Source organism: Oculina patagonica, chromosome 12, assembly GCF_052425735.1.
Source record: "Oculina patagonica isolate OP01 chromosome 12, crgOcupat, whole genome shotgun sequence".
In the NCBI taxonomy this organism is placed as follows: Eukaryota; Metazoa; Cnidaria; class Anthozoa; order Scleractinia; family Oculinidae; genus Oculina; species Oculina patagonica.
The window spans coordinates 20,826,195-20,852,758 of NC_135769.1; the positions used below are offsets into that span (position 1 = coordinate 20,826,195).

At 39.0% G+C, this 26,564-nt stretch overlaps 3 protein-coding genes across 4 annotated transcripts in view; all 3 read left to right on the forward strand.

Moving 5' to 3' along the window:
- The window catches only part of LOC144633956 (dynein axonemal heavy chain 3-like), a 116,336-nt gene extending 98,100 nt beyond the window's left edge, over window positions 1-18,236 (forward strand). Inside the window, exons 70-86 of one of the 2 annotated variants that reach the window (XM_078492886.1) lie at window positions 5,929-6,090; window positions 6,898-7,058; window positions 7,612-7,769; window positions 7,974-8,070; window positions 8,554-8,605; window positions 8,909-9,115; window positions 9,661-9,868; window positions 10,315-10,421; window positions 11,010-11,153; window positions 11,747-11,910; window positions 12,458-12,611; window positions 13,368-13,625; window positions 14,002-14,138; window positions 14,617-14,705; window positions 16,202-16,323; window positions 17,067-17,156; window positions 17,478-18,236. In XM_078492886.1, the coding sequence (XP_078349012.1) occupies window positions 5,929-6,090; window positions 6,898-7,058; window positions 7,612-7,769; window positions 7,974-8,070; window positions 8,554-8,605; window positions 8,909-9,115; window positions 9,661-9,868; window positions 10,315-10,421; window positions 11,010-11,153; window positions 11,747-11,910; window positions 12,458-12,611; window positions 13,368-13,625; window positions 14,002-14,138; window positions 14,617-14,705; window positions 16,202-16,323; window positions 17,067-17,156; window positions 17,478-17,684 (2,517 nt within the window). In that variant the 3' untranslated portion in view covers window positions 17,685-18,236. Of the gene's footprint in view, window positions 1-5,928; window positions 6,091-6,897; window positions 7,059-7,611; window positions 7,770-7,973; window positions 8,071-8,553; window positions 8,606-8,908; window positions 9,116-9,660; window positions 9,869-10,314; window positions 10,422-11,009; window positions 11,154-11,746; window positions 11,911-12,457; window positions 12,612-13,367; window positions 13,626-14,001; window positions 14,139-14,616; window positions 14,710-16,201; window positions 16,324-17,066; window positions 17,157-17,477 lie in introns of those variants that run through there. The other variant, XR_013567127.1, reaches the window with a different exon arrangement.
- On the forward strand, window positions 1,196-2,769 carry LOC144632962 (beta-4C adrenergic receptor-like). Its single transcript, XM_078491718.1, has one exon. The coding sequence runs from the start codon at window positions 1,772-1,774 to the stop codon at window positions 2,702-2,704; it is 933 nt and encodes a 310-aa protein (XP_078347844.1). The 5' UTR covers window positions 1,196-1,771; the 3' UTR covers window positions 2,705-2,769.
- Window positions 18,237-24,786: 6,550 nt separating the features above from the next.
- On the forward strand, window positions 24,787-25,825 carry LOC144633974 (neuropeptide FF receptor 2-like). Its single transcript, XM_078492909.1, has one exon. The coding sequence runs from the start codon at window positions 24,835-24,837 to the stop codon at window positions 25,807-25,809; it is 975 nt and encodes a 324-aa protein (XP_078349035.1). The 5' UTR covers window positions 24,787-24,834; the 3' UTR covers window positions 25,810-25,825.
- Window positions 25,826-26,564: the final 739 nt, after the last annotated feature.

The following is a 26,564-nucleotide window of genomic DNA, read 5'->3' on the forward strand; positions in this document are numbered from 1 at the left end:
AAATCAATGTGGGAAGTAAATTTTCAATTTTTCTGTCCACGCGGCATCGAATCCATGAATCCTGCTATGTTGCGGGAGAAATGTGATTGTAAATGATAAGATTTACTTTAGGACGTCACATTTAAATTAAATTGTATATAAAAATATTAGGAGAGAAATTGTATCAGAGATTATTTGCATTTTTGGGACTAAAAAATGTTAAAAAACACTACAGCCATAATCAGTACGAAGCCCAATTTTACAAATTTAGTGGCAGGTGGTCTTTGACATTTTATCTCCGCGAATTCGATAGTCCTCATTTTTTTTTTTTTTACATTTCTGACATGACTAACTCATAATCTCACAGTAGTGCAAGTTTTAGAAAAGTCAGCGTGAAAGCCGCGGAACGTCCTCAAGTATTTTTTTCTCGGGATCGCTACTATTGTATTTCAATCTACTCGTGTCTTTTATTCCCCCCCCCCTCCCCCCCTCTCTCTCTCTCTCTTATTTCCCTTTCTGGAAGTTCAATTTGTACTAACCCCTTTCTTAGATGTAATTGTGACGTTTAATGAACAAGAAAAGGTAAATTTACGTTTTTAAAGGTAATCAGCAACCACATTTATTATTGATACTCTTTTGTGAATGTGTCACTAAAAAGCACGGAAACATTAAAAGTCCACTTGATTTTGTTTCCATGTACCCTACCTGATAAACGACTTGAGACAAGCCTACTCTCTTTGTAAGCCCCCTTCTCTATTCCCCCCCCCCCCTGTGAAAGGTCTTGAAAAGTACCCCTTCCCCGGGAGGCGAATTAAAACTTTCACGGTAACCCAAATGTTTAACATTATTCTTTACTTCAACAAGCAGACAAAATAAACGTAACCTGTCTCAATCTTGAAACTGACTGTCCCCGACAAACTGTTCATGTGAATGGCCAGTTTCCTCTATGAGACGCGCCTGCAGGGAATCATGATGGTTGTATTTAACACAATAGGTCCATGACTTGGCAACGCTAAACAGTAAATACCAAGGCTCCATGCAGGAGTGTCTCATTAAGAGAATTGGACATGGGAGGCCCGAGGCTCTCGCCATAAGTCTTCTGTAGCTTTCCCCTGTAGCTCACTGGTCTGAGCGTCGGCCCGTGTACGGATGATCATGGGTGACTTCGTTGAGGAACAGAATTTTCTGTCCCATATTCGTGACGAAATGAATACAGTTACCTACTGTTAATAAAAGTATTTATGTTGCTTGTGCCTAACAGACTCGTTGTTTCGGTTGGGCACCTCCCAAGAACCGTAAGTTGTTAAAAAGCCAGTCAGTTAAAAGATTCTTCTCAGATAAGTCCCTCGCGCAACAAAAGCATTTTTTGACCTCTTGGTGGTAAAAGACACAGAGTCGGTATCTTACCCGTTATATTATTTTTCTTTTGACCATATTGAATGAATTTTAATGTTATTTCTGCCTGTGTAGGTGATAATGTATTTCTTTAGTTTTTGCAAACACAATTGACAGTTTAAACGCAAATTGGTTTAATTTTGGTCATTGTTTAGAAAATTCAAAGTCCACAGATAAATTAGCACTTGCAAAGAAAAGGTGTCATTCATTTTAATCCTGAAAATTTAAATTTTGAATTTTATTGCTTTTAAACATAACATCTGAAAGAACGAGATCTAGATTGTCACTTAAGTAATCAATCGAGTTTGTCCGTGGCGCTGAAAAAAGGAGAAGGCCTTTGCATCGTATATCTGGTACGTCAAACGCTAAATTCGTTTGAAAAACTTGAGACGATATAATGAAGGGATCATCTTGTGAATTACTGCTTCAGTATTATCCAGATGTCTCCGAAGTTCAAGAGCTTCATTCGACTATCATTGCAAATTGTGTCTTTAACAATTTTCTATCCTACACCGCCATCATGTTGAACATTGTAACAATCCACGCAATAAGAAAAACTTCGTCTCTGCCGAAGACTTTAAAAACATTGCTCCTGAGTCTTGCTGTTTCTGATGTTGGTGTTGGTTTATTGGGCCAGCCATTTTACACCGCACTTCTGGTCAAGTGGATGCAAGAAAATAACCCTGGTTGTAGCACGTATAAGGCTCTTGATATCATGATGGGTTTGTTTGGTATAGTTTCTTTCTTTTGTGTTGTGGCTGTAAGTGTAGACAGGTTCTTAGCTATTCATCTTCATCTCAGATATCAGGAACTTGTGACTCACAAGCGTGTTGTTGCTGTGGTGATCTTAATATGGGCGCTCGGTGTCCTTCTTTTCTTGATAATGTTGTGGGTACCGCCCGACATAAACTCTCAGATTGTCGCCATTATTGGAGTTATTGGTCTTCTCCTTACAATACTGGTTTACATCAGGATTTATTTAGCCGTACGACGCCACAAGAATCAGATTCAGGCCCTGGAAGTACAACAAGTATCACAGGCTGACGAAATGATAAATTTGGCTAGCCTCATTAAGTCCGCTGCTGGCATATTCTACGTATACCTCGTGTTTTTGCTTTGTTATTTGCCTCACTTTATCTGTTTGGCCGCCATTGAAATCAACGGCCCGAGTATCGTTCGGAAGAGATTTTATCTTTTCTCGTGTACTCTTGTTTATCTTAATTCATCTTTGAACCCTGTAATTTACTGTTGGAAGATGAGACACATTCGACACGCTATCATGGACATACTGCGGAACATGTCTTGGCCAAGAAATCGCGCATCGCACTAATCGTTGGGCCAGACATGCTATGCTAGGATTCCGGCTCCACATTCAATGTTGTCATTATTGATAAACACCGTAAACAGTCTGAACATAAGCTGTGTGTGGACGCGCGGAAAAAAACTGGTACGAGGCATGAAAACGAGGCGTTTTAGGATAAACAGCTTTCGTGTTACAAGGGTCAAGGGGAAAAGTGAAAATACGCGAGTTCTGAAGTTTTTGTTTGTTAAACGAGGAAATAGACCGTTTTTCTTCCAGGTTTTCGAGATTACGGAATTCTGAACGAGTTTACAGTCTAGTAATTGTTCTTGTTTCTGTGTTGCAAGAAGAAAGGGACCGTAGATCTGCAGGGAAACAGAGTTAAAGTTTTGGTTTTCCAATAAGGAGCTTCGACGGCTGTTGGCCGGTAAAAATTTACACGGAACGATATTGAAATTAATTTTCAAACTTTGTCAAGGTACGTTCTTTTCCAGATGCTGTCAAGGTATGTTCTTTTCACTTTTGTGAAAGCAAACGAAAAATTCTAACTCTGTCTCCTTGCGGATTTAGTAGAGCACGAACTCTGGCTTTGAATGGGGACTTGACAAGTCAACATTCAACTTTGAGCCACCTTGACCGGTCACATTTCCTTAAACAAATTTTAATTACTGTTATTCTCTCGCTATTTAATTATTTTTATACTTCGCAAAACACCTTTTCTGTGCTATGGCAAATCGTTAAAATGTTGACAAATACGTATACTGTAATAAATTTAACAGACGAAGCCCAAGACTACCGGTATTGAATTCCAATGGTATGATATATATGTTTCTTCTTTGTAATAAACCCTTATATTTGAGAATACTTGATAAATGAATAAAAATCGCTTCCAATAATCTCAGCTTTATATAAATTAAAACGGAGGGCATCTTCATTCACAGTGTCCTGTAAAAGCTTGTAAAATGAAGCGAAACCGTGAATATTTGTTCTATCAGTTGGACCTTCGTCGTGGTTGCCTAGCACGTGATTAATTTCTTCCCGAGATCAAACAACTTCAGTCGTCCGACACAGCAGAAGGAATTCCAGCAGAATTCACTAAATTTACAAAATTAATAGCATTGTTTTTGACTTGAGGAAAATTGTGATGATCTTGTTCACTGAAGATTGTGTTGAACATTTACTGTCCGCTTCACTTTATGTAACTCCTTTGGTTTGCGTGGAGCCAAGTGATGTTTTATGTTTAATCGAATTAGCCGCTTGAGTCTGTCTGAATTATTTGAATACAATTTTTTTTCTAAAATGCAAGAATCTACTAGCCTACTAAGTCCAAAAAAAAAACTACTTAGTCTATTAAGAATAACAAATTTTTATTTATGCATTTCAGGTTCGTATGGTATCACGTATGGTTATTTTACAAGAAAAAAACTGATAAAGAAACCGACCCGAAAATCCATTGTTACACATTTTATCACAACGTACATGTATGTCTACACAGACAACTGCGTGTTTATTTTCGTAATTCTTTAATGGCTTACCAAATTCCTTAAGAAAATGTGTACACTCGTCTGTATACCGGAGCTTTCTTGATATAAGTCCGAGGTTTAAAATTGTTGGCGACCCACCGTATTTCAAGTCATGTAAAACCCAGGGTTTTGCTTACAACCAGAAACAAAACAACATATTTGGCCGCGAACTTATGTTGAACTCGGTAATCTCGAAATCAACCTAGAAAACGAGCTAATACCCCCATTTAACGGAGGAGAGCTTCAAAACTCCTGTAATTTTAACTTTTCCCCTTGTAACACGAAAGTTGTTTATCCTAAAACGCCTCGTTTTTATGCTTCAGTACCAGTTCTTTTCCGCGCGTCCGCCATTTGTGAAATCGGTGTATACTGCTGGAGAAATATTACTAATAAGGAACTTGTATAATTATGAGATAAATAATTTCCGATGTATCGAGTTCAGCGCCATTTTTGAAAAGGAAAGTAATAAAATGATTTTTTTTGCACCGTATGAGAGTGAAAGAGGATACGAAGCAAAGATTTGTTCCCGTTTGTAAATAAAAGCCTCTTCTTTCACACTTTTTTTGTGTTTTCAGTTACGTGTATAAAATACGAAACTTGGTTTATCTGCTAGAGTTTAATAAAACTGAGATAAAATGTGCAGACAGCTGTCGATCAGTGTTTATGTCTTGCGTTGCTTTCCAAAACTCGCTACGACGGTTTTATCAACCCTTTACCAACTTCCAGTTGGTAAGTTGATAATCAACTAAAAGTTCAAACCCTCGCTCAGGGCCAGAATCACATGTGTACACACACAGTGAAGAAAATGTAGCCAGACATGTTGCAGCGACGCGTCCCCTGAAAATAATCAGCACATACGAGGGGGAAAGGTTCCCGCTACATTTTCGTACGTGTGTACAGTTTTCTCCGATGAAGGGCGGACGCTCGAAACTTTCCAAAATTCGATATTAATCGTAATCGGAAGTATATAATCAACCAGTGATTTACTTGCAGGCGGCGCAGCACAACAGTTTCTTTAAAGGAACCGTTTCACGATACGGCACATGTACAAGCTATGACGCGAGCAAAATCACTTCTGTTGTTTATAGACCAATCGGAAGCGATATGTCAATATGCAAATCCAGCGCGTAATTTGCCCGTGTCATGGAACTTTCGCGTAAGCCGGTCGATCGACTCGTCTGACTCGTTCAATCGACTCTCTTCACAATTTCAAAGTTCATGCTGAAAATGTCGCCAGCATCTGGCCCTGATTGTTTTTATCGCGTCTGTCACTTCAAAAAGTTTTCTTGCGATCGAGGCGATTATATGAGAACATTACACAGACGATCGCTAACGTCTGTGACGATTGGGGCGATCACGAACGCTTGGTTCGCCCGTGCTTCTCTTTCCCTTCTTCGCCGTCAAACCGCAATAACTGAAAATTAAGGAGGCCACTAGTCATTGAAGGATATTACTGTGTTGGATTTAGGGCTAAAATGATTGTTTTTCGTAGGTCTTCGCTCATACCAGGCGATCGGGACAATCATATGAAAACCCCCTGATCGCTTCCACTCGCTTCGATCGCCTACGATCGTCTCAGTATTTGCAAACGATCGATGCAACAGAAGCGATCGGGGCGATCATATGAGAACCAGCCTTTAGAATCTAATACTTTTTTTATTGTTTTGTTTTGTCGACTTTTGTTCTTGTTTGATTCGATCTTTATTGATGTGTTTATTTGTTTGTTTGTAGGAAATCGCCACGGCTACAGAGAAGGAAATTGACGAGACCCGTAATGGTTACAAACCTGTAGCGACTCATTCGTCCATCTTGTTTTTCTGCATCTCAGACCTGGCCAATATTGAGCCTATGTACCAGTACTCGCTCACTTGGTTTATAAACCTGTACCTTCAGGTATGAACTGTGCATTTTACTCACTTTTATAATATAGCATGGATATAATGTGCACCCTGATTGGTCCGTTGGAAGATATGTTAATGTGGTTGTAAAGCTACATTGATTATTAGTAGTTTTTTAAGAATGTACGTCTACTCAGTTTTGCACTCCAAAAATGAGAAAAACGAAAAGGAGTTTGTTTATAACATTGCAGTAAATACCTGGATATAAGAACCTGCATTTGTCTACGTTGGCCTTTAAAGATTCTTATCTAATTGGTGTTTACTGGGAAAAAAGGCAATTTAGGTTCTCAAACCGGTTCTTGTTTTCTCGAGGAAAAAGGTGCCTGTTGCTGGTAGAATAATAGTGTGTTCTATTGTTTAATTAAATATGCATATTATATTTATGTAAAATGACTACACAAATATATCCTATAATCCTTTTCAGACTGGCTTAATAATTTTTTTTACAAATCCTTTCACTCTTAAGACGGTTTAGCTCTTCCCGTGGCTCTGAAAAAGTGCATATGCACTTTTCTACTGAAAAACTATTGATTATACCAGAAGCATATTACCTACATCTAGAAAAGATCCCCTAGTTTATCAATTTTTTTGTTATTCTCATTACCTATCTATTTGGCAGTGTATTGATATTCATTAACTTTTGATACAGATCTCTACTGATTCGCATAACAATGCTTTGCATTCAATTTATTGTTTTCATTTCACAAGTAAAATAAAATATTCGCGTCCGATCTGTATGGGCGTTCATATTTTATCTACTACTTAGAAATTAATCACTCATGTTTATACTTGATGTTTTTAGTCTATCAGTAATAGCCGCGCTTCATCCGATCTGGAAGAGAGGATAGAAAGTTTGAACGAGCACTTTACACAGAGCGTGTACTCCAACGTGTGCCGCTCACTGTTTGAGAAGGACAAGTTGTTATTCTCCATTACACTGACAGTTGGCATCTTGAAGGGGAAGTAAGTGTCATTAAGAATTTCGGCAGTTGCTTGGCAACTACGACAGAACGAGCCTAACGAATGTTTAGTGCAAACCTGGAAGAGCATCAGGTTTGGTGTCAAAGTTGTGTTCAAAAGAATTAAAAATCTCTGCTCAATGATCATTCTACTAAAAGTACTTCAAAGTATTTGAAGCCATGTACATCATCAAGCAACTTGATGAATGTGTTAGTGATCAAAGAAACTGTGCATTCTCGCGCTTCAATACTAATTATTAGGTCCCAAAAAGTTAAATTAAAGTCAGTTTACTCTCATGTTAGGACAATGATCGGTATTGTCAAAAGAAGTGCATGTCCTTCTTAATCCAGAATTATAACAGGGGAACGATGAAAAAAATGTTGGCTGTTTTGGAAATATTTTAACTATACAGTCAAACTTGTATTAGGGGGACACCCTCGGCGAATGTTCGAGTGTCAACTTTATCTTGGGTGACCACTTAAAACAGGTTACCATAAAAAAACGTTGTGTCAACAACTAGCCTCGCTTAACATAATAAACACCGTTTTGTTACTAGGGACAAAGTTGACGATCAAGTTTGGAGATTTCTTTTAACCGGAGGAGTTGCTCTGGAAAACCCGTTCCCAAACCCGTGCTCGGAGTGGTTGAGTGAAAAAGCCTGGTCCGAGATCGTGAGGGCCTCCGATCTGCCAAACTTAAAGGGACTCAAAGACAGTGAGTAATTTAAGTTCATTCATAGTTTTTTTTGAACGCGTAGACGTGTAAAAGCTCCTTAAAATTTATCTACTGTCACAAATATGTTTCTTTTTTTAGCAAAAGATTGTGCTACACAACTAAAAAGGCATTTTCACGAGCTCAAGGGACATTTTACTCTGTGTTTAAGATATGTATTTATTTGTATGAATTTTCCTTCCCCAGGTTTCCCAGATCCAGGTTGGAAAGTGTTCTATGACTCGGCCACTCCACATTCTGAGAGAATGCCGGACCCCTGGGACGCGGTATCAGGACTTGACCGGTGAGTCTCGACCAATCACGTTTCACCTTTTCAGGAAAGTCAAACAACGTACGAGTCGTGCGATGCCTGTTTTAGGTTTTTCTTTTTTATTAGTTTTCCTGAGGTTTACCCTTGGCTTATTTTGGAGTCGTTTGTGTGTCACGAATGTACGTGTCGTCCAGTTATGAACGGTGTTATACTCTATTCTCGGCAACTGAACTAATAGCTACTAATAGAGCCTTTGCCGCCAAAGATTAGGGACATTGTTTGGTCCATCGCGAAACTCTCAGAAGAAACGTTAAAGGATGTGTATGGCATTTAGTAAGAAGACCTTTAACAAGACACGAAGGCTTAGCACATTGCCGATGCAACCGCTGTTTTTTGTTTTTGTTTTTTGTTCTGATTAAGGGTAAACTCTTGAGCAGCAACTGTTGAATTTGGTGTAACTTTATCAGTTTTTTATGTCTTTAGTTTCCGCATCTACACATTCTTGTTATCTTCCAGGTTGGTGATTCTGCGTTGCCTCAGGCCTGACAAGATCGTTCCTGCTGTTCAGGTATTTATAAGAATGCATCTTGTGCTGCTCCATATACACTTTGACCGCATTGCTCTTATGTAGGACTTCGTTTTTTTGTGCTGCTCAGTATTCGTGAATTTTATTTAGTATGTAATTTTCTAAAATTTATTAGTTTCAGTTTTTTTTTTTTTTTTTTTTTTTTTTTTTTATTATATTTTTTTGTCTCGAAAAAAATCAATTAAGAAAAATGTGATATTCTTCGGATTTGCATCGAATGAATTAGCAGACTCAGTGGTACTTATTTTGTCTTAGAAACATGCTCACTCCTGATTCTGTTTACAGGATTACATCGTGGAAAATATGGGTCGTTCGTACATTGAGCCGCCAACATTCAACCTACAGCTGAGTTACAATGACTCCCATTGCTGCGCGCCGCTTATCTTTGTGTTGTCGCCTGGAGCCGACCCTATGGCTGGTCTGCTAAAGTTTGCGAGTGATAAAGGATTTGGAGGGAACAGAATTCAGACAATTTCACTAGGTCAGGGACAGGTAAGATGGAATAATGCATTTAGATTCTGTTTGTAACTCCTTATTCTTGTGATAGCTGTGGAGAATTGTATGAACTGTGATGAAGCGTATAGATTAGGTTTGCATGGTGTCACAACATAACTTAGGCAATCAACGTCTTGTTGATTAATGAAATGAGAGGCCCTTTGTTCTTTAGACCATGCAAAATCAAATCTACAAGCCACCTTTCAAGATGAATTACACCTATTGTTGCTTTCTGATTGAAAGCGCAATAGTGTATATTTAGGCAATCAACGTCTTGTTGATTAATGAAATGAGAGGCCCTTTGTTCTGACCATGCAAAATCAAATCTACAAGCCACCTTCAAGATGAATTACACCTAATTGTTGCTTTCGATTGAAAGCGCAATAGTGTATTTATGCTTAGGGTGCATTTGCATTCTTTAGAATGAAATGGTTAGTATGCTTGAAAAAAATTGGCAGAAGACTTTGGTCCACAAAAGTGTACTTCAGCTTGGTCATTTTTTTGGTTCTCTAACAACTTCTTACAACGTTTCTCATTTCCAGGGCCCCATTGCTGCCTGCATGATAGAACAGGCTCTGAAGAAAGGCACGTGGGTTGTGCTACAGAACTGTCACTTAGCAACCAGCTGGATGTCTAAACTAGAGAAAATCTGTGAAGACGTCCTTGTTCCAGACAACACGCATAAAGATTTCAGATTGTGGCTAACGAGTTACCCGTCACCAGACTTCCCTGTGTCCATTCTACAGAATGGTTAGTCGCTTTTTTGAGTCATGTGACCCACTACCCAGCGCGTGCGTTTTAACCCATGCCAATGTAAACACGTGATGGTGAATGAGTTTGTTACAAACTGAATGTTAAGCCAAGCCAACGACATTGTAAAAAGTGTTTTAGGGATCTTACTTAAAGAAAAATTACTTTCGCCTGTGTCGGTGGTTGTATCTTTATGTAATATAACGAAAATAAACAGAAATCAGTACTTTTTCAGTAATACCTTCCGTATGATCATATTTGGAGGGGGGAGGGGGAGTGGGCGAGCTCTGTTAGAACAATTAAGGGTTGTAGAGCTTACTTGAAAGGGAGTCTTATGAGGGAGGGGGGAAGGGGGGGGGGACTTACCGAAATAGGTCTTTCACAGTTACTTCTGTACAACGTTTGGGTTTCACAGTAATTTGCTTTGTTAATATCTTATAATTTAGGAGTAAAGATGACCAACGAACCACCCAAAGGTCTCCGTTCTAACCTGCTGCGTTCGTACCTTAATGATCCCATTTCAGACAGGGAATTCTTCACAGCTTGTAATAAGGTGAGGCCGCTTCTTTTCAATTCACTTGTCCGTTGTCAGTCAAGGTTCATAACCCTACTCATCAGTCCACACAATGAAATATATTTTTGTCGATATTGCGCGAAAACTATTTTAGTTAATAGAGAGATGAAGCATGACGTTATACGGCAAACGGCAAACGCGAGCTTGCCTTTCATTTTGTTACCTGTTTATGGAATTCTAAAATTAATTCCTCAAAAAAACAGGGGGAAAATCCCACATTCACGACAAACACAAAACTACTCATTTCCGCGTACGAACGCCAAACGGCAGACGGCAGAAGTTGAATTTTTGCCGTTTGCGAGAAAAATAAACGTCATGCTTAACCTCTCTATTCTCACAGAACGTTCACAACTTTCCCGCCATTACGTGACCCGGGGCGGTCTTGCTCACGGTAATGGACGATTGAGAGAAAAATCACTCGCTGAGTGGCTACCATTTTGTATCAAGTTTGTTTGGCAAAGGAAATGTCAATGTGGTCTCATTTGATTAGTTCTTCGATAGTATGACTGCAAAGGCAGATTTACACTTCCTTTAAACGCGACGTTTTCTCTTGCCTTCTCATTTTAGCCGGCTCCTTGGGAGAAGTTGTTGTTTGGTCTTTGTTTCTTCCACGCCCTGGTACAAGAGAGAAGGAAATTTGGTCCTTTAGGGTGGAACATTCCTTACGAGTTCAACGAGTCAGATCTCAGGATCAGCATGAGACAGCTACAGGTAACATGATCTTACGATAAAGTATATTTAGTCTTTTACGATTGTTAACGACGGTCATTTTTTCTTTATGTTAAAACGGACGCGCTGGGATCCGCACCGCCTGTGTTCCCTAAGAAAGATACACGCTTGGCCAGAAAATATGTCCACATCTCCTCTTAGAAAAGTGAATGATTGATAAGGCTTTTCTTTTTCCTTTATATAAAATTTATTTATTTTTTATAATAATTGTTGTGTTGGGGGGGGCCGGGTTTATTCAAAAGCAGCTGAAGAACATAAGTTTATCGATCCATCAGCCAATCAGTATCTTTTTTATCCGCGTGACGCACAGGAGACTTGTTTTGCATTTACGTGCGTTAATTTACAAGCTTAACTTAAAGCTTAAAACCATTGTAGTAATATGAAACTTCGAAATGGAATTTCGAAGTCTCGCACGTCAAAATCTGAACATTTGTACTGCCGTTTAGTACATACCCTTGTCCTGTTGCCGCTGTTGGTAGCTTTCTAATCTGTCCGAAACAAGTCCCCGAACAAGGAAAACATTGGTAGGTGCTATTGTAGTAAGTGGCCCTAAAGCAAAGTCGCTTGTTTTTCAGATGTTTCTAAATGACTATGACGAAGTCCCTATGGAGGCTCTGACGTATCTGATTGGTCAGTGCAACTATGGTGGTCGCGTGACTGATGACAAGGACCGTCGGCTATTGGTGTGCTTGTTGTCGATTTTTGTGTGTGAAGAGATCATAGAAAGCGATGATCACAGGTAATTCTACAGTTCTTAAGTGATCGATATATAATTTGTCTTACGCCCTGTCCACACTAACCTGGGTAAGTAGGCAAGTAAGCGGAATTAAGACCTGCGCGAAAATATCGTACTGTCGAATATTTATGGTTCTTTATCCTCGGGGTTGCTTTCTGAAATTTTGTTCACTTCTGAAATACTTGACATCTTTTCGTCTTGAAAACACTCTTTTGGTTTACACAAGAAACTCTGACTGCGTGATTGACTGCGACACCAAACGTCTGGCACCAAAGTGACGTCATGGGCTTGTATTTCAGGAATAAACTCGACCCATTCCCCTGACCATTTTTGAGGGAAAATGGCACAACTTTGAGGGCTTATAAAATCGCTAGTTTTACCATTACACCTTTCAAACTTTGGAGTCGTGTATTTCAAAGGGAAATTTTATAACTAGACAAAAAAAATTTTCATTTCATAGGCACTTTAAGTTTCACTAAACTAGACAAAGATATCGTTGACAACTAAAAACTCCTTTCCTAATGAACATCGCATGGCTCCTTTTCGTTAGATTCTCCGACAGCGGTACATATTACGCGCCCACCAAAGGAGATTACGAGTCATACGTGGACTACATCCGGGACTTGCCTCTCATACCTCACCCGGAAGTGTTTGGTCTTCACGAAAACGCTGACATCACTAAGGACCAGAAGGAAACTCAAGAGGTGAGTGTTTCGCACCTGTCAATCAACAAATGTGTAGTCAAAATATGTTCCATGTGACGCCATATTGAAGAATATTGTTTCATCCAGGGGGGAGAGGGGAGGGCAACATTTCCTCGTTCTAAAAAAGGCTAGGAAGCGCTAATGTGTTTGCTAGTAAAGTGTTGGCTCTATAAGGAAGTCCAACCAATTGTCTCTTGAGCATTACAGGCAACAGTCTTTTAAAAATTTTCCTTAATCAAATACGTTTGGCTCGATGGAGTACGATTTGACCTTATCTAATTTTGGCCATGGCTACTTTTTTCTACCTTGATTTTGGTGTCCTAGTATTTCGTTTGCGTTCCTTTAAAGACAGTTATTTGAAAGTTCATTCGATTTGACACAAAATCGTCTAAACAGCATGACCTCGAGTGCTTAATGCAATAAAACGGTTTTTCGTTTTGGGGAAAAGTTTAGTTTTGAACAAAATTAAAATTTAATTAACCAAACGCTAGAACAAAGTGTTGAAGATTTAAGGTGGTCTGAAACGCTCCGTGATTTTTTTATTTTTGGAATTTTTTTTTTTAATTTTGTTCATTTTTATTAATAAAAAATTTGGGGTTTTTTGGTTTTTGTTTTATATATTAAACAATTGGTTTTATTTTGAAAAATTTTTTTTTTTTTTTTTTTTTTTAAATTTTTTTTCCCATATAAAAATGAAAATCAAAAACCCAAACCACCCCTTTAACTAATATTCTCAATGTCTCTCTTTCCTCTTAGCTGTTTGACAGCATCTTGTTGACCCTGCCTCGTCAGACTGGGGGAGGCGGGAAATCGTCTGCTGAGGTGATTGATGAGCTATCAGCTGACATCCTTTCCAAGTTTCCTCCCTCGTTTGATATGGAGATGGTAATGAACAAGTACCCTGTAATTTATGAGGAATCCATGAACACCGTGCTGAGACAGGAACTGATCCGGTTCAACCGGCTTACGGAGGTGGTGCGAAGCACACTGTATAACCTACAGAAAGCTATCAAGGTAATGTCTTTTCTTTTATGTAGAGGGGATTTTTGGGATGTTGGGGGAAAAATAAAAGGGGGAAAGTTATATAAAGAAACGCAATTTATTACAAGCGCGTTGTTTTTTGTGTTGGTGGTTTTGTTTGGGGCGAGCGTAGAAAGCGCTAATTTCCTTGACTTGATGGTTGAAAGAAAGCTGCAGAAACTTGAATCGGTCGACTTTTATTGTGGGCTCTCTCAGTTGGTCGTGCAATAAGATCGAAGTCATGCGATGCGAAATGTTTAATAGTTTTAAGATAACGAAGGTTCTCTTAAAATTAGTAATAATTTCTGTCATTTCGTACGCATTTAAATAGCGCTACACGCATTGCTGACTAGGCATGTTTACACTTCAGGGTCTGGTTGTGATGTCAGGTGATCTTGAGGACGTGTTTAACAACATGTTGGTCGGCAAGGTCCCGGCTGTGTGGGCTGCAAAGTCCTACCCCTCCCTGAAACCACTGGGAAGTTATGTCGCTGATTTGTTGGAAAGGTACACAATGCTTAGTGCTTGTACTTTTTAGTGCGTGTATTTGTTTATGTGTTTGTTTGTGTTAATGTTTTTTGTTTGTTTGCTTGTTCTTGCCCAGGCGACTTCGCCTGCGAATTTGTCGTTAACTGAGGTGTTATAAGAAGTATCAGTATTACTGTAGTTGTTTTGTGTTAGCATCGCAAACTATCTTGCCTTTTTTGGCAGAAATGATAGGCGCGTGCTCATTTTACAGAATTACGTGTGTAAATGTCACACTCAGCACCAAAAATTTTAAGAGGTTTGATTTTACTCTTAAATCATGAACGCGCGCTTCAAGCCAAAGTTGACCCTATAACCACCCAAGACAGTATCCCCTAGCTGATAAAAAGTATTCTCTTTACCTGTCTTACCGATAATGTAGTGTCATTGTAACTAAGGAGAATTTAAATGCTGTTCACTTCTAAAAAAAATAAGCGAATGTTTCTTCTTCTGTCCCCAGATTAACATTTTTCCAAGACTGGATTGATCATGGCGTGCCAAACGTGTTCTGGATCTCAGGATTTTACTTCACTCAGTCTTTCTTAACAGGTGGGTTTGTTACAAGAACGAAATAAACTCTTATCATGCGCATGTCTCATTCATAACACAAAGTTAACTATAAACAGTCCCCCTTACTGGCCGAGCGTCGAGAAGCAAAATCTTCACAGAGAGCAAAAAAGCCTCGTATTCCCGCACTCGGCACCAGTTTCCTTTTCCCTGCGCTCACCAATGGTTACATGTTTACCAGCGCTTGGTGCCGGTTACGTTTTCCCGCCCTTGCCATCAGTAGCATGTTTTTCTTTGAATTCTGATTGGTTTCTTTTTTTGTTTGCGTTTGCTTTGATTGGGCACAGTGATTACTTTGGTTTGGGTTACTACAGTGATTATAAAATCGCTGTAGATTACTCTCTACAAGCAGGGAAAAGTCTTGGTCAGAGGACTGTTCATAGTCTGCAATTAGTACTTATCTACTCTTCAAGTTGATAAACGGTCCGAACGGTGAATTCAGTAGTTAGATTACTTTTTAATTTTTTTTTTACAACACACAAAAACATATTTACAGCACGAATACTTACACCACTTTTAGTAATTATATTCTTTTACATTATTTCTTACACTAATTACAATACAGTTGCTTACGCCACTTGCAATATTATTACACCTCCTATAACACGATTACTTATAGAGCAGTTTTCAATTGAGTGTCGTAAAACCAAAACAGTAAACTCTGCCAATCACAAAGAACACAGACAATCCAGTGAACTCAAAACTCGAAGAAAATACATGTAGCCGGCCGAGCGCGGGAAAACGGCGCGAGCGGTCACGATTGGTGGAGTCGAGGCGAGAAAGGGCGCGAGATAAGCCAATCACTGAGCAAGAATGCAAAACCAAAGCAAACGATACTTTCGACACTCAAGTGAAAACCGCTCTAGTACTTGCAATACAATTACTCTAATTACAATACTTTGTTTATACAATACTTTAATTAAACCTTTTGATAGATTTGCTCACGTTACTTACAATACTGATTGAGCTGCTTTACAATAATTACCGTACAATACAATACAATACCTTTACAATTCAGAACAGCTACTTTACACGTTCTGCAAAATACTAATATAGCTGCTTTCATTTCTTACAGTACTAATACAATTAACACTTGAATAAAACACTGCTACTGACAGGCGAGGTGGCCTAATGGTTAGCGCGCTCGACTCCGAGTCGAACGGCCCGGGTTCGAGGCCTGGCCGGGGCGCTGCGTGTGTTCTGGGCAAGACACTACTCCACAGTGCCTCTCTCCACCCAGGTGATAAATGGGTACCGGCGAAACTGTGGGGGTCCGGATGGACTAGCCCCACAGGGGGGAGACTCTAGTCTGCACGGAAACCGGGAAGCCCGGCGTATGAGCCCATGGCTCGGACACAGATTTCCTTTTACTGACACTACTTGACACAACTTACAGTGCAAATGCATATTCTTTACACAATTCAGAAATAAATTACTTTGTTGCGGTTTGTTAACAACTGGTTATTCCTGTTTTGTAGGAGCACGTCAGAACTTTGCCCGGAAGTACACGATTCCAATTGATCACGTGGGTTTCCAGTTTGAAATGACGAACAGTGAGAGAGAAATGGAAAACAAGCCTGAAGATGGCGTTTATGTATACGTAAGTGTTAAATTACATACAGTGTGTACGTGTTAAAGGATCTTAGTCAGCCTCCTCCATTTTCTTTGCCATCTAAATTCGGACATTTTGCATGTTGGAAAAAAATTCTCATCCATCCTTGTGCGTTTGCTTTACTGAGGTCTTAAACTGTCACAAATGCTTTTAAAAATTATCGGTGCTTATTTTTGACTAGTTATTCTATCATTCTTTTGTTTGTTTCGACTGAAATTTATCAGTTGAACTCAAAGGATACTAGTCAGCCTCCGCCATTTTCGATGCAATCGAAATTATGAAAACTGTATGGCGAAGCAAAATCTTATTGCACTTGAAGTCTTTTTAATTACTTTTAGCAGTTTTATAGTGATCTCTTTCCTTTAGACCCGCTCCGCGAAAAATATAAAACAAAAGCAAAGGCGGGCTGACTAAGGTCCTTTAACACTTAAATGTTAGTCTCCTAACTTACCCATAGGAACAAACCTAAAGCCAATCATAACTTGTCTTGCGTGTGTTTCCCCGACCGTGTCACCGGTTGTTTGGTTTTGCATCGAGTTCTGATTGCTTCATTGCGTGACTTCCTTTTGTTGCGATTTCCAGATATGATAATTTTGGTTTTGGTTAGACAATCATCGCAAACTGCTCCATCTTTCTTAATTTAATTGTTATAATATTAAATTTGTTTGATGTTTGTTCCTTATTTTTTTTAAAAAGGTGTTTTATTTTTGTTTTTGTTTTTTTTCTTTCAGGGTTTGTTTTTAGAAGGAGCTCGTTGGGACAGAGAGCAAATGGTGGTGTCTGAATCTCTTCCAAAAATCTTATTTGATACTTTACCTGTTGTATCCTTTGATAATAAAGGAGCTTAGCTGTTTGTGAGTTAAGACATAGTTACCCTTTACTTCTACAAAGAAACAAATTTGCGACCGATGGACAGAACGAACGGACGCACAACGAACGAATGAGCGAACGAGCGAACGCGCGAACGAAACAAAACATACGGGCAGACTTGTATAATTAATTTTGAACTCAAGAATGTTATTGTGTATTAAATGAAGGCACTTTCTCTCCAAAAACCGGATTTCAAGTTGTAATTTGCTTCTTTATTTATTGCGGCATATTGCCTGTTACGTTTTCCTTGTCCTTAACTACTATTCTTTCAGATGTGGATCATTCCTGGTGAAAAATCCACCTTTAAACCCAAAGCAACCTATGCCAGCCCAGTGTACAAGACAAGCGCGCGCCGAGGAACCTTATCAACAACTGGTCACTCGACAAACTTTGTCATGTACGTGGACCTGCCTTCCAACAAACCCGAGAGGCACTGGGTCAACAGAGGCGTGGCGCTGCTCTGTCAATTAGATGACTAGTGATGCGTGGAGGATCACGTGTGCTAGACATGTGCCGGATATGTTTTCATTTTTGGTTTTTCGAGTTTTAAATTTTGTCTTTCAGAGTGTAAAATATCTAACGCATGTAGTTGTCTATTTATAAGAGAGGTATCTTATTGCCATCGTAGAGGTGCTAATGTAAAATTGTTTTGTACGCCTTTTTTGACACAGCATTGACTTCTTCGCTACGTACGTATTCCCATGTGGCTGAAAATGGTTTATCTTGAGGTTTAACTTAAAATTTGCAGTTATACATGCATCCCGACTTCAAGTTTAAACAAAGTTGTGCTTGTGCAGAGTTGATTGATAACCTCGCTAGGAGTGAAGAAGACGTATTTATTGCAGGAAAGATGGTTGCAGAGCAACCCAACGGAATTAACTTGTACATAGTCAAAGTTATTTTTACAGTGTGTGGGAATTAAAATTAAATAAGAGTGGTGTGTTACCAGACTTAAACCGAGCCTATTTTTGTATTTGAAGCAAGTGTGAACTCAACCAGTATGCCAATAAACGGTTGTCATAAAGTGAAAACACTCGACTGTTTCATTACATTACTTGTTTTTCTCTGGGGTAGGCGTAAATATCATCAGTTAGTCATTGCTTTCAACTTAACAATTAGTTTACGAGTTCTCAATTTCTTTTAGGTGCGTGATAGTTGATGAGGCAGAAGGCCGAATCAACCATTACCTCATAGAAATTGAGAACAGAGTACGGAATTGAGAGGTATGAATGATGGTTTACGCATTTTTACGAATTTTTTGGAGGGGTTACGTATTCACCAAAAAAACATTTACTAATGAAAATTACATCAGAAAACCACAGGCTTCCCAAGCTCAAAAGTCGTCTTTTTGATTGTTTTTTTTGGAGCCCTTCGGGCGGCTGACTCTACATACGTGGTGTATGCGACAGCTTGTGTATATAGAGAAATGTATGGGAAAATCACGGATTCCCTAAAATGGGGTAAATAACTATCTATTTTGAAATAAAGTTTACCTACCTCTAATTTGTCGCTTACTTGTGTCTTGTGCCGAATTTGAAGCCATTTCGACGCCATTTAGCGAAGTACTTCGAATAACTTCGCTAAATGGCGTCGGAATGGCTTCAAATTCGGCACAAGACACAAGTAAGCGACAAATTAGAGGTAGGTAAACTTTATTTCAAAATAGATAGTTATTTACCCGATTTTAGAGAATCCGTGATTTTCCCATACATTCCTCTATATACACAAGCTGTCGCATACACCACGTATGTAGAGTCAGCCGCCCGAAGGGCTCCAAAAAAACAATCAAAAAGACGACTTTTGAGCTTGGGAAGCCTGTGAGAAAACCAACCAACTTACAGCTGCCGTTTAAGTGTTTTAGTGTTTGGTTCCCTTAGAATGTCTAAAGATAGAATGTCTAAAATAAATGAAAACCGCCAAAAGCTTTCCGTAGATTTGCGAAACCTCCCAAAGATTACTGAAGATCTCTTGAGTTCTATCAAGGATTGCCGAACCTTAATCGAAAGCATTCGAAAACTTACACAAATTTCCGAAGATTACCGAAAAACATCCGAAAATTACCAAAAATCATAAACAGTTATTCCCAAGATTGTTGAATCTTGAGTAGAGGCTTTGGACGTTAGTATATCGCTCAAAGCATTTGTGATGATTAAGTCAAATGACACTTTTCTTGTTTTAACATGTGTTGCTATCCTCAAAGTTTCAATAAACAAACTATAATATTACATGTTAACAGCCTAAAATCGTTTTTATTTACGACTTTAAAATATCATATCGCGTAAGAGCGAGACTTGAAGCGAGTGAACGTTTTGTATATTAAACCTCTCGAATAGAAAACGATATCAGCTCTTCGCATGATGTAGTCTATTTTTATCATTTGAAATAGAGAGAAATAACATCGTCAGGCTCCTTTCTCGAGCCATAGGCGAAATAATTTACCAGTTTTTCTGCGGCTAACACCTATTTGTCCAGAATTCGAAGTTTAAAGATAAATAAAAATATAACGTTTGCATGCAATGCGTTGATGCATGCACATATCGCCGACTGAAACTTTAAAGTCAATGGTTGTCGCAACTGGTCGTGGGGCCCATTTTAAGTCACTTTGAATGCTCTTTCTTTCGTTTCGACAGTTTCCTATCGACAGGCGTGTCATTTTTCGAAAATTCACCGTCAGAATCCACGAACACTTGATCGGTGGCTTCCGTTCCTAAAGGTCTTCTGAGGCCGAGCCAAAACATCACCATTTCAAACTGGATTATGGCAACCATTAAATACGAAAACCAGCTGTCCGTGATAAGCTTACCAAATGTGACGAGTAAAACTGCAGACACTATACCAAATCCTACAACGTTGAAAATCATCGCTTTGATCCGTTTTGTTTTTACTTGCAACTCGCTGAGGATCAGAAAAAAATTGGTGCTTTCCTTGCCGTGTTTCACATTAGTTTCCCTGCAGCAAAAAAGATCATCGAAAACAGCATCGTTTGTCCTTACAACAAAAGGAAAATTGATTTACGTTTTAACAATATGATTAATATAACAAAATAAGCCAATGAAAAAACAAACTGTCCAAAAAGGCTCACCTATCATTGGTTGTCTTGCACGTAATTTTTCCATATTACATCAAAATTTCGCTCATTCAAAACAGCAATGATTTTAGCCATTTCGGCCGGAAAACGACCGAAAAGATAACTGCCATTTCCTCCGATTAAAATTTGCATGTTATTGTTCATGTTGAACAGTTAACAGTAAAAAACAAAATACGCGTAAAACAAAGGACAAAACCATCTGCCGATCGACACAACTTTGTGCAATTCGCAAAATACCCGCTGAGGTGAATTTATTTTGTTCATGAAGCGATATGGTTAGGTAGTTTGTTGCTCTCACAATTCCATAAAATGCTGCAAGGACATCTGCTCTTTAGCCACATCAGCACAGCGACAAAAGTTAGAAAGGGTAAAAAATAACAGCAAATATCTTGTATAATGTTGGATAATGCACCTATCAATGTTAAGCCCGAGGGGGGGCGGGGGTCGGGCTAACCACGGGAATTTGATCGTGAGGTAGGTCCCCAGGGTAGGGATTTTGATCGTACGTGTTGGCCCCAGGGTAGGGATTTTGGTCATATATGAAGGTTTGAAGGGACATCTGACCACCTTTCATGGGGATTTTGACCAATTATTATGTCCCGGGGGTGGGGAATTTGACATTTTTTTATAGAAAATGTCAAAATCCCCACCCCTTGCCCGACCCCCCCCCCCCCTCGGGCTTAACATTGATAGGTGCATAATATCACCATAGGGCCACTCCTCTGCTTATCTGAAATCATATTTCCCAGCAAATAACAAATTAACTTAATAGGAGGTTTACGCCTTAACTATACTTAACAAAAAAACAGAAAATTTTATTTCTGCAATTGCAAGCGTTTCAGCTTGAATTAATTAATGGTCCGCAATATTTTAGCGTTGCTTGTGCTAAGGTCATGCGTTTGAATCACATTAAAGGTTAATTTTCGTTCAAGTTTTCTTGGCATTTGGTTTTGTTAATTTTTTAACAATACACGGGACCAATGGGGAAATCAACAGTAAACGCAAAGGGACCTTACAGGGAACTCATTGAGGAAATCGATAGGAAAAATAACGGGAACAAACAGAGAATTCAAGGGGAAAACGACACGATACATAAAGGGAACGCACAGGGAACTCATTAGGGAAACCGCAGCAAAGATAATGGGAAATCACAGGGAATGCATGGAGAAACTGACAGAGAACATCAAGGGACCTCACAGGGAACTCATTGGGGAAACCGCAGCAAAGATAATGGGAAATCACAGGGAATGCATGGAGAAACTGACAGAGAACATCAATTGAAGTCACAGGAAACTCATTAAGAAATAGAGAGGAAACATAAAGAGAACTCAGAGGGAACTCATTGGGAAATCGAGAGGAGACACCAAGGAAACTCATGAGAAAATCAATAGGATTGGGGTAATCGATAGGAAATATATAAGAGAACTCATGTAGAAAATGGACAGGAAACATTTTAAAGGAAAATCACATCGAACTCATGGAAAATCGAAAGGAAACACTAAGGACACTCACAGGGAACTCACGGGAAATTTGACAGGGAACTGAAAGAGAACTCACGAGAAACCGATGAGGGACATCGATAGAAAACATGAAAGGAACTCAACTCATGGAAACAGAAAGGAAGCATAAAGAGAATTCTCAGGGAATTCATGGCGAAATCGAGAGAAAACATAAAGGGACTCACTTTGGACTTAATTGGGGCAAGAACGTTGGATGTTGCATGGTCCAGGGTAAGATATCTTTAGGATTCAGGGATTAGGAATGAAATAAATGAGGAACAAAGGAACGCATGGGGAACGCAAAGGAGAAGGAAGGCGTTAGAAGGAAAGCGTGGATCGCGCCGAACCAAAGAACGCACGAGGAATCGCATGTTACCATTAAAGAGAAAAATACCGTAATTCCGGGGATAAGCCGCACCCGCAAATAAGCTGCATCCCCGATTTGGAAGCTCAAATTTCGAAAAAAATACAGACGATACGGTTTGAGGTTCACGTGAATTTCCACTGGTAAACAAACAAGGGCAAACAATCACGGTTTCAAACCACTGACACGGTGGTTGTTGCAAAGTTGTCATCAACTGAAGCTCTCGAACATCTCAAATGGATTCCGCTAGCTGGTCGACGCTTTGGACACCGCTGCTGTGCTGTACAAAACGCTATTAAAGGGAACATTCCAGAACACTTTGACACCTTCAAAACCACCATAAACAAATCACACGGCTAAAGCACAAGAAACAGCTATCTGCCCAGATTCCCTAAAATACGAACAGACTGGGGAAATGAGAATCACCAGCTACAAATGTACCATGGATTGGTCATCATTACCAGATGCTTTTAAAGGACCTATGCTCTGTGACATTTTTAAACAGAAAATTAAGAACGTTTTAATAACAAAGTACTTTTAGCTTTTTATTGAACAAATTTTTAGAACATTATTCTTAATTTGTAGAACATTATACTTGTAATTTTATATTTTTACCTTTTTAACTTGCATTTGATTTCTAACCTTGTACTTAGTTTTATTTGAGGACCTCCCTGAAAACCACGTCATGTGACGGGAGCCTCCTCTTGAAAAATTATTTTTTATATATATTTATAGTCTTACAAAAGCAAAATTTCACTAGCCATACCTCTCTCTCTCAGTTTGAGTTCACAATATCTTAAACTTGAGATGCTCTCTTGATATGATTTTTTTTAAGATTATCATTTCTAAACACTCGATAAAATTGTGATTCGTACTCTCTAACGGGTCTGTCACGTGCCTTTGACGAGAATGGCAAACTTTCTAAGTGTAGACTTGCATATTTTCTCTTTATCAATCTATGCCGATGCCTATCAGAACTATCATCTGTACTTGTAATAAGCTTTTGTTAGATAGTCTTAAAATTAATAAAGTGATAGATCTATCTGTTAACATCTTTCATGTAATTAGTGTTTAAAGATTTAGATGTTATTTTTAATTTGGGTGCGTTTTTATCACCAAAATGGTGTTTCACGAACACGACTCAGCGCCTGAGCGGGGGGAACTGCGTCAACGATAAAAGTGACCACTGTTATGGCCCTTTCAAGAGCACTGTTTCGGAAGAATCGTCGAAGAAGACATGCCAGGAATCGCTTCGAAGAAAAATGGAAATATCAATGGTTTCATCGTTTTAGCAAATATAACAAATCGCTCTAAATTAAATGCCATTCCCGTACAAAAAATAGAAAATTCATCTAAATCAAATGCCATTCCCGAACAAAAAGTGCAAGAGTTTACATATTAAAGGTTTGTGCTTTCTACAGTTCTGTTGTTTTTGCCTATATAATAAAAAGAACATTACACGTTGGCTCAAAGATATCAATTTTATGTTCTCGTGTCTCGTGGCAAAAACAATATCCCGTTTCTGCCACTTGAACATAAAATTCATATCTTCTCACCACCGTGTAATTCCTCTATGTATAATTAGCGCACTACAAGTATTAAATTATTACTGTATATTATTTTTGATAAAGATGAAATGTTCATTACTAGGATAGACAATGTCGAAGAAAAGGTGTGTAGTAAATAATAAAGATGGTAAATTTTAAGCTTGGCGATAAACGATTAAGATGAAATGTTCATTACTAGGATAGACAATGTCGAAGAAAACAGGTGTGTAGTAAATAATAAAGATGGTAAATTTTAAGCTTGGCGATAAACGATAAAGATGAAATGTTTATTATGTCACGAGCTTGTTATAATACAGTTTCGATAAAATATGTCCATTTTATCGCAACATTTATTGCTAAAGCAAGTTAACTAAGATTTTAAGACGTTCCTAAACCTGAATATAATAGAATAGGAAATCGTTAAAGGCAGATTTTTGGTTACTACAGTCTCACTACTTTTATTGTAATAATTGTCATTTATACCGGGAACTTCAAAGGCCTATTGCACAGGACAGGTGGACGACTTTGACAGATTGCAATTTTTTAAATTTGTTCCTAAAATGTCTACTATTTTTATATTCAGCCAAAGAATCCGAACATATCAAAAGATGTCAGCTTAAACAAATATTCTTTAAAAGGCCCTTTGTGGGTTTATGGAAAAAACGACATTTGAAGCTAAAAACTACCTAGGTGTGTCTCCCTTACTTGTTTAAGAAGCCTCAAGGGAAATACTTAATATTTAGCAAATTTTTTGTCTGGAGATACGAGAAAAGATAAAGACATTCTTAATTGACAGCTAATTTTAACTTTTTGTTTAAACTACATAAGGTGTCAAAGCATTCTACGTTAATTAATTATAAAGTTTGAAAGGCCTTTGAGGAGAGCCGACTAAATTACCGATATAATAAATATTTGAACATCATGCTAGATATTTGAACTACTGTACATGCACATGCTGTGAACTACATTTAATGGTTTAGCACACGGCCACTATTGAATTGGAATTGACCGACTCGGCAAATGGGCATCTGTTTGTTTAAATACGTGAGAGTTTTCAATAAGATAAGAATTCCTGTGTAGCAATTCAGTGCTCATGAGAAAACGGATGAAGGATTATTTTTATATAGCAAGATGTCAACTGACTTGAACACAACGATAAACGCAACGCAACCATCAGACTGCTCCATTCAGGGTCTCCCAAGTAACCACAAAGCAGCGAAGATCGGAGCAACCTTTGCTTACTCACTGATTGTTGTTGTCTCCCTGGCTGGGAATTCCTTGATCGCAATAATTGTGTTCAAGACGAAACCAATGCGAAGAACCATCAACTACTTCATCGTAAACATGGCCATATCTGATCTGCTGTATCCAGTGTTTATCATTCCATTGCTTCTGATAGAGCTATACGGTGGCTTCGGGATTTTCACTGGCCATCTTGGCCAGGCCTTTTGCAAAGTACAAATGCTCTTACAATATATCTCTTGTTTAGTTTCCGTTGGAAGCCTGGTGTTGATCGCAGTTGATCGATTTGGAGCTGTGGTATTTCCCTTTCGGCCTCAGCTCATCAGTTCAAAGATGTGCCCCTTTTTCATCCTCGCCACCTGGTTTGTTACAATTGTGCTGTCCTTGCCAGCCTTCTTCGCCTACAGGCCTGTCGAATACGCGAGAAAAATGAGGTGTGAATGGCTATATAAAGACACCCTTGCCAAAATTTACTCCCATACCATGCCTATAGTTTTCAGCGCAATATCTTTCTCCTTAATGATCATACTTTATTCCATAATCCTTTTCAAGCTCAAGTCACAGAAGATCCCTGGCGAGCAATCAGTCAATGCTGAGGAACAGCGCTCAAAAATGCATAAAAATGTGTTCAAGATGGTCGGTGCTATTGTGATTGGGTTTGTGTTATGCTGGACGCCAGTTAGTGTTCTCAACTTTCTGTACGCCTTTGTATGGGATAGCAACACCAGCTTACCTTGTGGCATCGCAACCTACCACTTTGCAGCCGTGTTTATGGCTCAAGCGAACTGTGCTGTAAATCCTTGCATCTGCTTCACATTCAGTGGAAATTATCGTCAAGGCCTAAAAAGCCTTTTTGGCTGTTAAGGATCACTGTAGGGTTGATCTCTTTCAACAGACCCGTACCCTTCAGTGGGGATATCATCCTCGGAGACCCAGGGGCAGTTAGTCGGGGCGACGGGTAGATCATCGGGACGACGGGATTTTTGGGTAACAGTTTACAACATAGAGCGTAACAGCCCCTGGGCACTTTGTCTTACCGAACCAGTTCCAGAAGCGTTTGAACTCCTTCTTTCTGATTGGCCAGAAAAACAGCAGTCGTGTAAGGCTTATTTTTTTCTGAGACTCTCCATGTAAAAGCATCCGATTGACGGGCAGAGCATCCACGACGAGTCTATGAGGAAAACAACTTCATGTAAGAAGACGTCAACCGTAAAGTGCTGGTCAACCTCGCTTATTGGCCAGAAAAACTGTTTTTCTGGCCAATCAGAAAGAGGGAGTTCAAACGCTTCTGGAACTGGTTTGGTAAGACAAAGTGCCCAGGGGCTGTTACGCTCTATGTTGTAAACTGTCACCCGAAAATCCCGTCGTCCCGATGATCTACCCGTCTCCGAGGATGGTGGGGATATATGCAGTCAAGAATCTTTGCTTTAGTAAAAACAACGGTTAAACATTGGTGATTTAAAACTAGCAATACGCAATTTAGATGGATTGTTCGATATGCAATCGCATTCACATAACTAGCAGGAAAGGTGTGGAACTCGAAATATTGTTTCTTATTTGCCAATCACGGCATGCTGATGTTGGAAAGATTGAGGAAGCAGTTCTAACGAAGTTGGAAG

Coding starts and splice junctions, on each gene's coding strand:
- LOC144633974 (XM_078492909.1), top strand. CDS start 24,835: ATGTCAACTGACTTGAACACAACGATAAACGCAACGCAACCATCAGAC.
- LOC144632962 (XM_078491718.1), top strand. CDS start 1,772: ATGAAGGGATCATCTTGTGAATTACTGCTTCAGTATTATCCAGATGTC.